The 13,003-nt window shown below is 39.5% G+C and overlaps 1 protein-coding gene across 1 annotated transcript; it reads right to left on the bottom strand.

Moving 5' to 3' along the window:
- Positions 1-1,253: 1,253 nt before the first annotated feature.
- On the bottom strand, positions 1,254-12,995 carry LOC103582723 (complement receptor type 2-like; the record flags this gene model as incomplete). The annotated part of the gene is made up of 17 exons (XM_008564244.1): positions 1,254-1,326; positions 2,017-2,040; positions 2,690-2,875; positions 3,983-4,168; positions 5,227-5,619; positions 6,115-6,197; positions 6,559-6,643; positions 6,718-6,894; positions 7,282-7,689; positions 8,593-8,669; positions 8,966-9,056; positions 9,137-9,313; positions 9,922-10,329; positions 10,841-10,923; positions 11,173-11,272; positions 11,357-11,545; positions 12,854-12,995. Coding segments are annotated over 17 exons (2,882 nt in total), but the record flags the coding sequence as incomplete, so codon positions are not given.
- Between the last annotated feature and the right edge of the window lie 8 nt (positions 12,996-13,003).

Raw genomic sequence — 13,003 nt, 5'->3', positions numbered from 1 at the left:
CTCTGATAGCAAACTTGGTAGCATGAAGGAAAGACAAAGACACCACATTTTCTATTTATTTTAATTTCTAATTACTCTAAGGGACAGTTTTCTCAAAATAGCCTTTGAAAAAAATTACTATATAGAAAAAAAGGTACAAGTGAGGTTACGTTGGCCATGATACCATAGCATAAATTCTGGATGGATTCAGATGTTAAAAAAAATTAAAAATTAAATGTAAAAAGTATATATTTCTGGACAAGAAAATATAACATAAAAATAGAAACCTCGTAATATATTTAAGTAACCACAAAAACAATTGAGAGAAAAGATTACTTGAACAAATGGAAAGGCCTAATATGTTTCTGAATGAGAAGGCATTACAGAAAAGATGCCAACTTCTCACAAATTCAACTACAGACAAATGAAATCATAATATATTTGTTTTCAGAAAATGACAAATGTTTCTAAAAATCACCTGTAGGAACAGACAGGAGAGAATAGAGTGGAAAGTCCTACAAAATTTTAATAGGTATTCTTGTCCTACCAGATATTATAATAGCACAAAGCTATATTAATTAAACACAAAGTGGTTTGTGATGGAAGAAAAGATCAGTGAAGCAGAAAAAGAGGTTGAGAAACACAACATATATAGTTACATTAATTATTTGACAATTTTATTAAGGACATTAAATGCTCACTTATCCCTAATAATTCTAAAAATATACTCTAAAGAAATAAGTAGATGTGGAAAAGGCTAATTCAAACATGTTCCTCATGTCTTTATTTATTATCAAAGTAGATGTTTAAGCAACTTAAATTTCCATACCACTGCTATGAAATAAAAATAAAGTATGACTTAAAGACATAAAAAATATGTACATACTGAAAATTAATTCATTAAAAAATACAGGAGACTATAATCCCAAAATTTCAGTTTGAAAAACAAAAAAGAGAAAGTATATAAGAAAAAGATTGGATAGAAATACACCCAAATATCTGTAGTTGTTACCACTGGGACTTTTTTTTTTTCTTTCTATTCCCTAGATTTTTTTTTACAGTGTACCATCTAAATAAACATCCAGTAGCATAAGCGAAGTGTTTAGTATCTTTAAGTTCTTACAGAGAGGGCTTCCTTCTATGTGGCACAAGACTCCTTATTCCAGTTACCACACTGCAGTATTCATGTCACATCACTTGTGCTTCTGTGTTTACTTTCAGGCAAGAAGCCAAAACCTCGTGTGCATTTTGGTCGAGAATGCATTTGAACTTACCGTTCTTTGCGTTTTAATGTGCATAAGATGGCACTAATCAAAAAAATAAGAAGTACTGAACCTGCAGAAATACCTAGGGGGAAAAAACAGTAAATATCAAATGCGAGAAAAATGTGACCTATATTGTTTTGAAATGATTGTGGAGCCTAATGCTAGTGGTGGGTAACGCGACTTGTATACATAATTCTTCTCTGCCATAAATAACATAACTTCTCTGCCATAAATACTGAATTCCTGAGTAATCATACTTGGGCTTACGGTTTGTCTGATTTGATCCAGTCCACATTTAATCTAAAGCATCAAGCACATAACCATAGCATTTCAGTCAATTGAGTTTTTCTGTTTCTTTTCAGTTTTATGTTACTGACAAGTAACATTCTTGTCACTGGGGTGAAATTAGGAGCACAAAACACCAGGACTCCATGATTTTGCATAACAACATTTAACTCTCAGTTGGGAAATATATTTTGCTGCAGCAGAATAAGCTGGCCTATTTCAATAGTACCAAATCAAGCAAAAGACCAAGAGCTGAGGAAAACTAAAATTTCAATTTAAAAACCAGGGAACAGGGCTATTTAAATTATTTATTCAACTCTATCCCCAATTCACAATTTTTAATGTGACATGCATATTAAACTATCCTTAAAACACCAAAAAAAACATTTCCTATGAGTTAAGATGAAAAACTTAATAGGTAGGATATAAGGCCTCTACTTTTATGTATTTTTATAAAACATCATGAGAGTTATTTATGAAAACTTACCATAAAGAAGAGGAGCAAGTGAGCCTAAGGAGAATACAAAATCATGAAAATATTAGTCTAGTAGCACAATTCAGTGTAGCCCAAAGTCCCACGGTGATGTTCCAGAAGTCAACACTCAGCTCTCTTCTAAGCTTACTTAAAAGATATATTGGAGCCCCGAGTTATACCCACTTTTTTCCTATGTAACAACTGACTGGACTTTTCTTTCTTTCCATTTTTATTAGATAGCCTGGGGGAGTTCACCAGTGGAAAAAATATTTTCAACTTCATAATCAGGGATTTCTTATGTTAGAATGCAAATATTAACTGTTACAACAAGCAAGTTAACATATTTTTGGAGCTCCCTGTCAAATTGCACTTATACATCACAATTCAGCAAGGAGGGAAGTCTCCGCAGTAACTGCTTCCAACATGTTAGGTCGTTAGTTTTGCATTTTTGCTCCTTTTAAGTTAGTGTTCCTCTTTTTATTTTCTTTGATTTACTTCTCCCATTTTTCAGAAAGCTGCATGTTTTCTAGAATAGACCACTGACTTCAAGTTTGTCTGCTATTGCACCGCTGATCCCAGACCTATGTCAACTGAAAGCCCAGGAGTCTCCGACATTGAGGGAGACCTGTCACTCTCATCTCTCCATGGGCCAGGTACAAGCAACAATGGAGCCCTTTGCACTTACGGGATCTGCAAACAGCCAGGGGTGGGTTCCACTGGTGATCATCCTGGCACTGGCTCTGGGGACTGCCTTCCATGGTATACCCGTCTTCACACTCCAGAGTGACGATAGCTCCATACTGATACATTTTCCTAGGTTCCAGCCCCTTCTGGATTCCATCCATATCCTCTGGGGGCCTACAGTTTACCTCTGAAATTAGAGGAATCTAATTATACAGAGTCATACTTTGGCCTTTTACCAAGAAAGCAGAAACTGCCAGTAATGGAAAGGTTTATGAAACCAATTGATTTCATTTTCAGTAAGCAAAGCTTGACTGAAATAGCATAAGAAGACAATATTCTAGGCACAGTCTTAGTGTCTGCCACCTATCTCAATAACCTCTGGGTAATTTAAGCCAGATCATTCTCTTTCTTTTTGCCTCAGTTTCTATGCTAACAGTGTGGGATATGAGTAATTTTATTGGCTTCTTAGAGAAATGGTGAGGGCTGAATGGGTAGTATCAGGTGTTCTGAGTTACTGATTCATCTGCTGCTAGTCCTACTCTCTAATTCTTCACACATGTGCCCTCTCTCATTTCTTCTTTCATCTTTCCACCATAGGGTCGATAGTGTGAGATCCTGGATTGGCATCTCGACTCTAGTACTTCCTAGCTGGGTGACTTTGGGTAAGTTACAAATCTCTCCATGCTACTGGAACCTCATCTATAAATCAGGGATAACAGTGGCACCAGTCTCTGTGGATCTCATGAAGATCAGGTGAGATAAAGTGCTGTGCACAGTGTCTGCACGTAGTGAAAAGTGTCCAACAAATACCAGATGTTAACCTACCATTCATATTTCATATGCTCTGTGTTATGATAATAAAACGACTTTCTGAAGCTTCTATAAAAAATTTACCCATTTACCTATAAAAAATCCCACCACCACTCAGGAAATACACTCAAAGGATCGTTGTGCTTCTTATTGCTGCTGTGTCAAATGCACACTGAACTGTAACCACTGCGTACATACAATCTGCACTTTAGTTGTTTAATTTATAAAAGAACTTCAACTTTCTATGTGTGAATGACTACATACATGGTCATTCACAAGATATACTACAGCATAAGCCATTTTTCTTATTTTGAGATGTTATATTAATTAATGTATAAATCCGATTAAAGCATTTAAACTCATCTAGTTAAATGATTCAATTAATGCACTTCTTTTGCTATTTTAAATTGAAAATAGCTAATTGAATATATCTGTTTGGTACAAATTTGATTTTAAAAGAAAAGGAACAAGATAGACAAAGCACCTCTGCAATAAGGGGCAGGTTGGCTCCAGGTTCCGTCGTGTGTGCAAAGGAGGAGCGCTTCTCCCACCAGCAGGTAGCCCGGGTCACAGCTGTACAGGACTGACATTCCAGGGACAAACTGAGCTATATTTCCACCAGTGTGATTCCCATTGGGGATCTTAGATGGAGGCTGACACCTTAAGAAAGCTTAGACACCAATAAGAAAGGATATTTAATTCAGCACAGAGGAACACACGGCCAACACTACTTCTGGGTGACCTCATACGGAAAGGTGACGGGCAATAAGCCATCTAACTGGTATCCAGAAACATTTTACCCAGACCAAGCATCACTGGACAGAGATTTGCAATTCTCTCTGTACATTATGTATGATTTGAACAAAAGTGTCAATAATAATTTAATGAAACATCAATGTCTGTGGTCTACAACTGTAACCTATCAGCAAATAGTATTCTTTCCTTTTCCAATTAAATAGAAGACGGGCTATAGTCTGAGGGTCACACATTCAAATGCCTACAAGAGCTAGTAAATGAAGCCACCAGATATGACAAATCAGAGAGCCCCTGTCCTTCTAAACGTGGCAGCCACTGCTCAGCTCAAGTTACTGGTGCCTTGCAGAGAAGCAAAGGGGGCCCTTATCCTTCACAGGTCCAGTATTCAGCCTGGGCTGTGGAGATGGGTTTCACTTAAAATAACACTACTTGCTGGCCAAAGAAAACAATTCTGGGGAGCTGAATTCAGTTCTTGGGTCATCAATTGGCAGCCTCTGCTGTTAATAGTCACTGATAAAAATAAGGTTGCCAAATGATAACTAGAATTGTAGAAGAAAGACAATTCAGTGGGTTGGAAGGCCAGCTTCATTCTCCAGAACACCCAAAGTTCTCTTTCTGGCTGGTATTATAGCCCTAAATATTGAGTTATCAACAATATTACTGCTAAACATTTGCCCCCCAAAAAGGTATGTGTAATTTCCTTATTCTAAATCCACAAGAATAATAAGTTCAGAGACTCCATCAATTTGGAAGTTAAGCATTATCCTTTCATGTACTATTGCTCAACACACTGAGAAAGGAAAGGGGAAAAAAGAATCAGGTGAGAAGATAAGAAAAGGCAGATAACTTGTAAAACAATATAACTGCCTTAGCTTTTAGATGCTTTTCTTTCAGCAGAATGGCAAGTGCAGATTCAAAAAACTTTATTTTTTCTGTACAATATCCCATATTTTACTCCTTAAAACATCTTACCCCTTCTGATACAAATGGGTACACCTGGCATCCATGTGTTATCAGTATGACACCTAATCACGTGACTGCCATTCATGATGAAGCTGGGATTGCAAGCAATGTAGACTATGTCATTGTGGGAATACATGGAAAGAGTTCTATTGAGCTTGTACCCATGTTTGACTTCTGGGTTAGGGCAGTGAGTTACAGGCGGAGATCGCAAGCACTGTGGGGGAGGTCTGCTCCAAGTTCCATGTCCTTTTGAATCACTTGTGCACCACACATTTTTCTCTCCCAAAAGATGGAATCCTTGGTCACATTCATAAGAGACTTCATTTCCATATAGAAAGTGCTCTGCCGCCATGCCCGTGTGCCTCCCGTGGTCAATTGCTGGTGGAGGTTGACAGTGAATAACTGCAGAAGAAATTTAGGGAAGTCTATCTCAGCCAGTACATCAACATGGACAGTCTTCATTCGGGTAGAAATGACACTATGAAACTTCATGTATTTCATATAACTAGAAAATTATTTAAATTTTGGAACCTGAATTATTTTTAAAAAAACAGCTTTATTATATGTTGTGATTATAAGAGCAATACATACCCCTTCAAAGAAATTCAGAAAATACAGTAAAGTATTAAGAAAGAAAGAAATACGGCTATGTTTCCATGACCAAGAAATATAGGCTATATTTGGTTTTTAACTTTAGTAAAATTAGCAGATACATGGCAAATAGTTCCTACTTGACAACTTTGATTTCCTAATGCCAATGCTGATGCAACAGTGAAAGGTTTTTCTTATCTTACACTGAGGCAGAACACAGAGACTACTGAAGTACTCAGACCAGTTCTTCAGTGGCCTGCCTTTCTAACCCTCTATGACCACTGTCAGCTTTTTCTTCTAACTTACCTTTACAAAGTGGAATCTTTTGGAACCAAACCCCATTCTCAGCATCTTGACACTTCTGATAAACATGTCCAGTCAACTGGTAGCTAGAGAAAGACAGAGTATGATACATTTCCTCTTCCCAATTTCACAACTCTGAAACTTAGCCTCTTCACACTACACATACAGAGGTACTTCTCAATAAGAACTGTGGCAGAGGGGAGTTGAAAGTCTTGATCCTCTACATAAGAAAACTACTTTAGACTCAGAGTCACCACAGTGAAGCCCTTTCCATGTGAAGGAAGGACTGAAAAGTTAGAGATGCTAGTTAGGCCATTGGAAATTCACGTTCACTGTTAGCGTAGCAAGGAGCAACCTCTACAGGGAGTCACCAAGACAAGCTGAGGGCAGAACTATGCATGAAACAGGGTGGAAACCCTTTCTCAGAATGGATCATCTCATACTCACCCATCTTGACAGGACGCGTTAACTAGTTCCACACGTGAACCAACTGGAAGCTCTTGAAGGTCTTCCCTCATAGGCTGACATGCTTCTGGAGAAACAAAGTTGGAATTACTTACAGTTGCCTAATCTCAAAGAGAAAGACAAAACTGGAAGTGAAAGTACCTTCACACCGTGGGGCAGAAGGACTCCAATTTCCTGAAGGCATACAGTGAACGGACTTATTTCCCACAAGCAAGTAGCCAGGGTCACAAGTGTAGTGTACAGTCATCCCAGAGACAAAGAGGACCGTATTTCCACCCGTATGCTGACCGTGGTGGAGCCCAGAAGGTGGCTGGCAGCCTGAGGAGAAAACTCCCCACATAAACACCAATACAGAGGAATTTCTACTCAAGAACATTAAATATACAACATCTGACAACAGACAATCTGAACTTTGCAGCTGAAGATCATGCAGCTGTAGCTCACCACTGAATGCTTTGGGCTCTCTTGAAGGAACTAGGCCCCTCTAAAAAGGTCCTTTCATTATCTGCCCGAAATATATCCCAGATCCCAGGAGGCATTTACACAAAGAACACACACAACACACATAGAACATTCTGTTACAGAACGGAAGAAATGGGAAAGTAATCTGTGCCCCCTTGCCTTTCTCCATGACTCTAGTTTTTGGTGGAAGATAATAAGAATAAGTAAGTAAATATCTCTTTTCTTCACTCACTGGGTTTTTACCTTTTTCACAAACTGGTGTTTCAGGATCCCAGGTATTATTGGCTTTGCAACGAATCTGACTACTGCCTTTCAAAGTAAATCCATCATTACACTTGAAAGTCACACTGTCATTGTAGAAATACGGGGCTTCCTTGCCAGATATCTTGTATCCATTTGCAACATGGGCCTGTGAGCACTGGATAGGAGGGAGGGACAGTTTACAGAGAGGAGCAGGGCCACTCCAGGTGCCTCTCTCTTGATCATCGCTTATGCACCGGATGGTGCTCTTCCCAATGAGGCTGAACTCCACTCCTCTCTCTGGCCCGGGGTTACATGTGTAAGTGACCGTGGTTCCATATGGAACATCTTCTGAGGAACTTCCTGTGTGTTTCCCATTGTAGATGGCAGGGGGTGGTGGGCAGGTGATTTCTGGAGAAACGAAAAGATACTGTAAAAATCTGTTCCAGTGTCACACTCCAAAGAATAGAAATGCAGCTGGTTATGCACTTGTGGTTTCCTAGAGGGTATGGGTGAATTTTCATGATGTAAGTTATATCAAAGCTCATTATGCATATAGAATTCAATTTAAACAGATTTCACAGGAAAGGACACCTTTATTACAAGTGTACATGCTGACCAATATCATATTATGAGGCAGTAAGACCCAGTAGTCAACTGCTAATTAAAAGAAGAATTCTTTTTAATAGTCAATAGGAGGATAAAATGCACAAGGGAATAGAATAATACTTTTTTGTGTACCATCTTCATGCTGAGGTGATGTGATAGTTTATATAGTTAGCTAAGAATTTTTATTGTTGATTGAGAACCTGCTTTGTGACGGGCAGTTTCCTATTCTAGAAGTAGGTATAGTACCATTTAATTCTACAACACTGAAGTCTGTAGTTTTATGCCATCTTTACAGATGAGAGACTAGAGCTTCAGAGAAGTTACATAAATTGTCCAAAGTCATACAGCTATTAAGCAGCAGAAACAGAATCGGAATTATCTGACACCAATCCCCTACTCTACACCAATCCCCTAACTACAGTGTACCCAAAATTAAGGAAAGTGGCTCATAGACTCACTGCTCTCATTATTCTTTAAAATCCTACATCACAAAAGAGAGTCAGTAACTAAGTACATCTAATTTAACTGATTAATGTAGAGAGAGATGGCAACAGAAAGACAAAACCATGCAACTGTAACTGTTCGCAAAGCTAATGGAACAGAATCTAATGCACTAATTCCCATAACATGGCCGACAGCAGAAATCCCCCAGCAAATGCACAGATCTCACATTATCTCAGCTGCTCCATCAATTCTGCTACTCACCTTTACAAAGACGAATCTCCATAAACCAAGGAATTGTGCCTTGACACTGCTGATAAACACTCTCACTCAACCGGTACCTAGAGACAGAGTCATGTCATTTAGCCATCAGGTGACCACAAAGCTAAGCAAGAGCTGTTGGCTGCAAAGCAGACTCACCACTTTCAGAACAAGAAGCAATAGGAACAATAGTGTAGCCAGCAACACCACCATCCATCCATTGCACAGGCATAGTTTCCGTGCATGGAAAAACAGTGTGATCGACACTTCCATGAACACGAGAGAGGGAAAGACTGTTGACATAAACTCTTACATAGAGCTGGCGGTGTGCTCTGGGAAGCCAGACCTGGTTCAGGCTGAGACAGCCTTCACTCACCCCTTGTCACAAGAAGAGTTAACGTCTGGTCTAATAAATGGATTCTGGGGTTTTGTAAAGAGTTGCTTTCCTATAGGTTCACACTCTGCCACTAAGAAAAGAGACTAGGATGAGAAATCAACTCAGAGCAATCTTAAAACCAGCAGAACATCTACATTTGAGGTCTGACACCTTTGCATTGGGGAGCCGTAGGTGTCCACACCCCCTCAGAGGTACAACGTATGGATTCTTCTCCCACCAGCACATAGCCAGGGTCACAGCTATATTTTATGGATGTTCCAGGGTCAAAGCGGACCATGTGTCCATCTTCCTTTCTCCCATTGAGGATTTTAGGAGGAACCTGGCATTCTAGAGGGAAGGAAAGGAAAAAACAAAACTTCTTAAGTAAACAACAACAGAAAGAAACTGAGCCAAAGAGATTGACATTAATGCTGCAGTTCCACTCTGGTGGCAGTTGTGTGGTACAGAAGGAAACTTGCAGCCCAGTTCTGGGTAATTTTAGATCAGCATTTCTCTTTTTTTCTTTTTGCACTTGGGCTGCTGCAGATTTTGTTCATCTCCCACTCAGTGCTGTAACTCCCTTCCTGTCTCTTGCCTTCTTACGGAATCATCTTTTATGGGACATTCTGATGTACCCCTGCGATAGGGCGTTGATGACTTTTCTTGTAAGAAATCACTATTAAGACAAACAAGCATTTTTCTCCTAGTGTTTTCCCCCTGAAGAAAATGGACACTTTAGTGATCTGTAGTGTTTCTTCCCGAGCATACTGCCACAAAATGAAATAATGGTGGTAAGAAGGTGTTAAGAAAACCCTCTACAGAATTTATATTCATATATTTAGTATAGTTGAGGGGAGGAGGATCTGGAAAAGGCTCTGCTTAAAGCCCATACCCCTGCCTCTATCTTTTCAAAAAGGGGAATCAGTAGCCCCTTTTCTGAGTACAGGGACACCCACCCTTTTCACAGACTGGAGCTGGGGGCTCCCACGTGCCGTGGGCATTGCATCTGATTCTCCTGCTGCCTTTCAAGGTGAAGCCAGATATGCAATCAAATACCACAGTGTCATTATAGGAATATTGATCTTTCTGCACAGATAACATTTGGCCTCTTGGGATCTGGGGATGTGGACACTGAACTGCAGAAGTAGAAAGTTCACAGCGTGGAGCAGGGCCACTCCAGGTCCCAATCTTCTGACTATCAGTTGTACAATGGATGGTGTTCTCCCCTTTCAGGATGAAGTTCACTCCGTCCTCTGGGCTCGGGTCACAAGTGTAAGTGACTGTGCTTCCATATGGAAGTTTTGCTGAAGAGCTGCTTGTATGTCTTCCATTGAAAATGGAGGGAGGTGGTGGGCAAAAAATTCCTAGAGAAATTACAGAGAGAAATGACAAGATCACAGGGTAATGCAAACAAAGAATGCCTCAGATGTGACTTGATACCACACTCATATACTAGGCTCAAGCACAGACATATATGAATCTGTAATGAATCAATCAAGACAGCTAAAGCAGTATAAATTAATGATATAATTTAAAAACTTTTTCCCTGAATATATATACTCTGCTGATCCTTTGATTTCTTTTACCAAATATGCAATCTATCTACTAAGCACAAGTCTACATTGCTTTCAGAGAAGGAAAAGCCTAGGAATCCTGCTAAACTTGATGAATCAGAGAATAAAGAGGTAATTGAAGGATGCTTCAGTGAAGACCATATCCCTTAAAGATCTCTAGGAGTTCTTTGCTCTATAAGAGCCTGTATGCTAACAAGTGAACCAAAAGCTTTTGGTTAAGCTGAGAATGTAATGTCCTCTTGAAACTCTGACCAAGGAACAAACCAGTTTGTTCCTTGCCAACCATAGCTGCTTTACCTACTTTCACATACTGGCATCCTGGTCCAAGCAGCTCGCTGTCCAGCAATGACACACTGACTAGAAGGTGGGCCTTGTAATCGATACCTAGAGACAAAAAGTTGTCATTCAGAACTATTAGGCAGTTTGTGCTGAAGAACCACAGCCTCTATGTGATATCCAAGACAAGTTCATTTAGCGTGTGTGCACCAACTTGTTTTACCAGCATTCTTTCTCACAACCTCATCCCAGGCTGTCCAAGGATCCTCACAGAGATGCCTTCTCCAGCTTCCACAGTTCACACGATGCACATATAAGCCAAATGCATTAAATGTCATAGACCCTCCTGACACTCACCCTTCATTACAGGAAAAGTTCACAGTTGCACCAGCCCGAAGACTGGGAGGCTTCTCTACCTGTCCATTGAGAAGTCGTTTTGGAGATTCACACTTTGCCTCTAAATAAACAAGCCAAACATGAGAAAAGTATGGAAAATAACAGAATAGCCCCATTCTCAAAATAGATTGTAAATTTAGGGTACCTTCACATGTGGGGGTAGCAGCACTCCAGTCTCCCGAAGACAAGCAGTTAATGATCTTTCTTCCATGAAGCAAGTAACCAGGTTCACAGGTGTAAGTCACAGACAATCCTGGGGCAAAGACGCCACCAGCCTCCCCTGTGTGATGTCCATTGGGGATTGTGGGAAGTGGAGGACACTCCAGAGGGAAATCTTTATATACACACATCAGGAAAAAAGCCATCAGATAACACATCCTTCACAATTTAGATGCTGACTTAGGACACACACCCAGATAAATGACTCATGATCTATGGTAACCAGTTGTTGTTAATTTTCAACTCAGCCTTTTAAAGATCAAACAGATGTGGTTTAATTGTATCCATTTTATGCCATGAATAGTACATTATTTTTCATTTTTAGTTACACTGGATGAATTACATTTGCCTTGTGAAAAATTTCAATTACCAAAAAAAGCCCATTTTCACTTAAACTCTCACCCCATCTATAAGCCTATTATTCTCTGCTCCAAAGGTAGCATGTTACTATTTAGAGGGTTATCCTGCCAGACAGTAATAATATAGTTCATTGGGATCCTATATGTGATATGGATATACTTGTAGACATATATATGGTGTGTGTGTGCATGTGCCCAGTACATATTATTCTATGCCTTGCTTCCTTTACTTAATACGTCAATACATATAGGTCAACCTAAATCTTCATAAAGGTTTAGTTGTTTTCCATAACCACTCTTTTTTGTGACACTTAAAATCTACCTCCAAGGCTATCTATCAATAGAATCATATTTTCAAATAATTTAATAATTTTCAGATCTTTAATCACCTTAAATGTTATAAATATTGTTCTTTATTAACAAAAATAAATACCTATTTTGATGGTATAACCTTTGTCAAATATTGTTGATCCTTGTAATTGTGGAACTAAATTCAGATTTAGAATTCAGCAGCAACATAAACCAAACCAAATGAGAAGGAAATGAATTTATAGTAGTACTTATTTTTAGCAACATTTCATTTGAAATGTTTTGGACCAGGAGATGACTTGGGGACACAGTGGATCACTTTAGAATGCCCTTCCAAAGGTCACAGAGAGCAGGGCGTCATCTGCACCAGAGTACATTAACAGCTGTTAAGAGATGAGTTTTAAATCCATTCGGTCTAGTTTTGCTATTAGATCCCACATTTCTTATCCTTTTAACAGTAACCCCAGATATACAGTTTAAAACCACGCAATTCCCACAGTCCCAACAAACTCTGGTCCCCCTCGTTTGAGACTTATTCAATCAATTTTATGTATGCCCAATGACATCTTCTCATTATACTTCAAACTCCTTTGCTCAATTGATGTTTTCTGAATGAACAATTATTAAGAAAGAGTGGGAGACCCTAATTCCCCGTCTCCCACCTCCCTCCCTCCCCGTCACACCGCTCGTCCCTCAGAAGGACACAGCGTGGGCTGTGCAGAGTAGCCTGTGCCTCAGTGTCCCTGTGTACTCACCGCTCTCACAGGTCGGCAGGGGCGTCGGTCCCCACGTCTTATTTGCTTGGCACCAGACAGATTTGTTTCCTTTCATGGTGAAGTTGGCTTTACAAGTAAATGTCACAGAATGGCCATGCCTGTATGGTGGCCTAGATCCTTTTTCTCTGA

Source organism: Galeopterus variegatus, unplaced genomic scaffold (assembly GCF_000696425.1).
Source record: "Galeopterus variegatus unplaced genomic scaffold, G_variegatus-3.0.2 Scaffold17583, whole genome shotgun sequence".
NCBI classification, from domain to species: domain Eukaryota; kingdom Metazoa; phylum Chordata; class Mammalia; order Dermoptera; family Cynocephalidae; genus Galeopterus; species Galeopterus variegatus.
The sequence above is the reverse complement of the archived record's forward strand: the minus strand, read 5'-3'. Positions and strand labels throughout refer to the sequence as shown.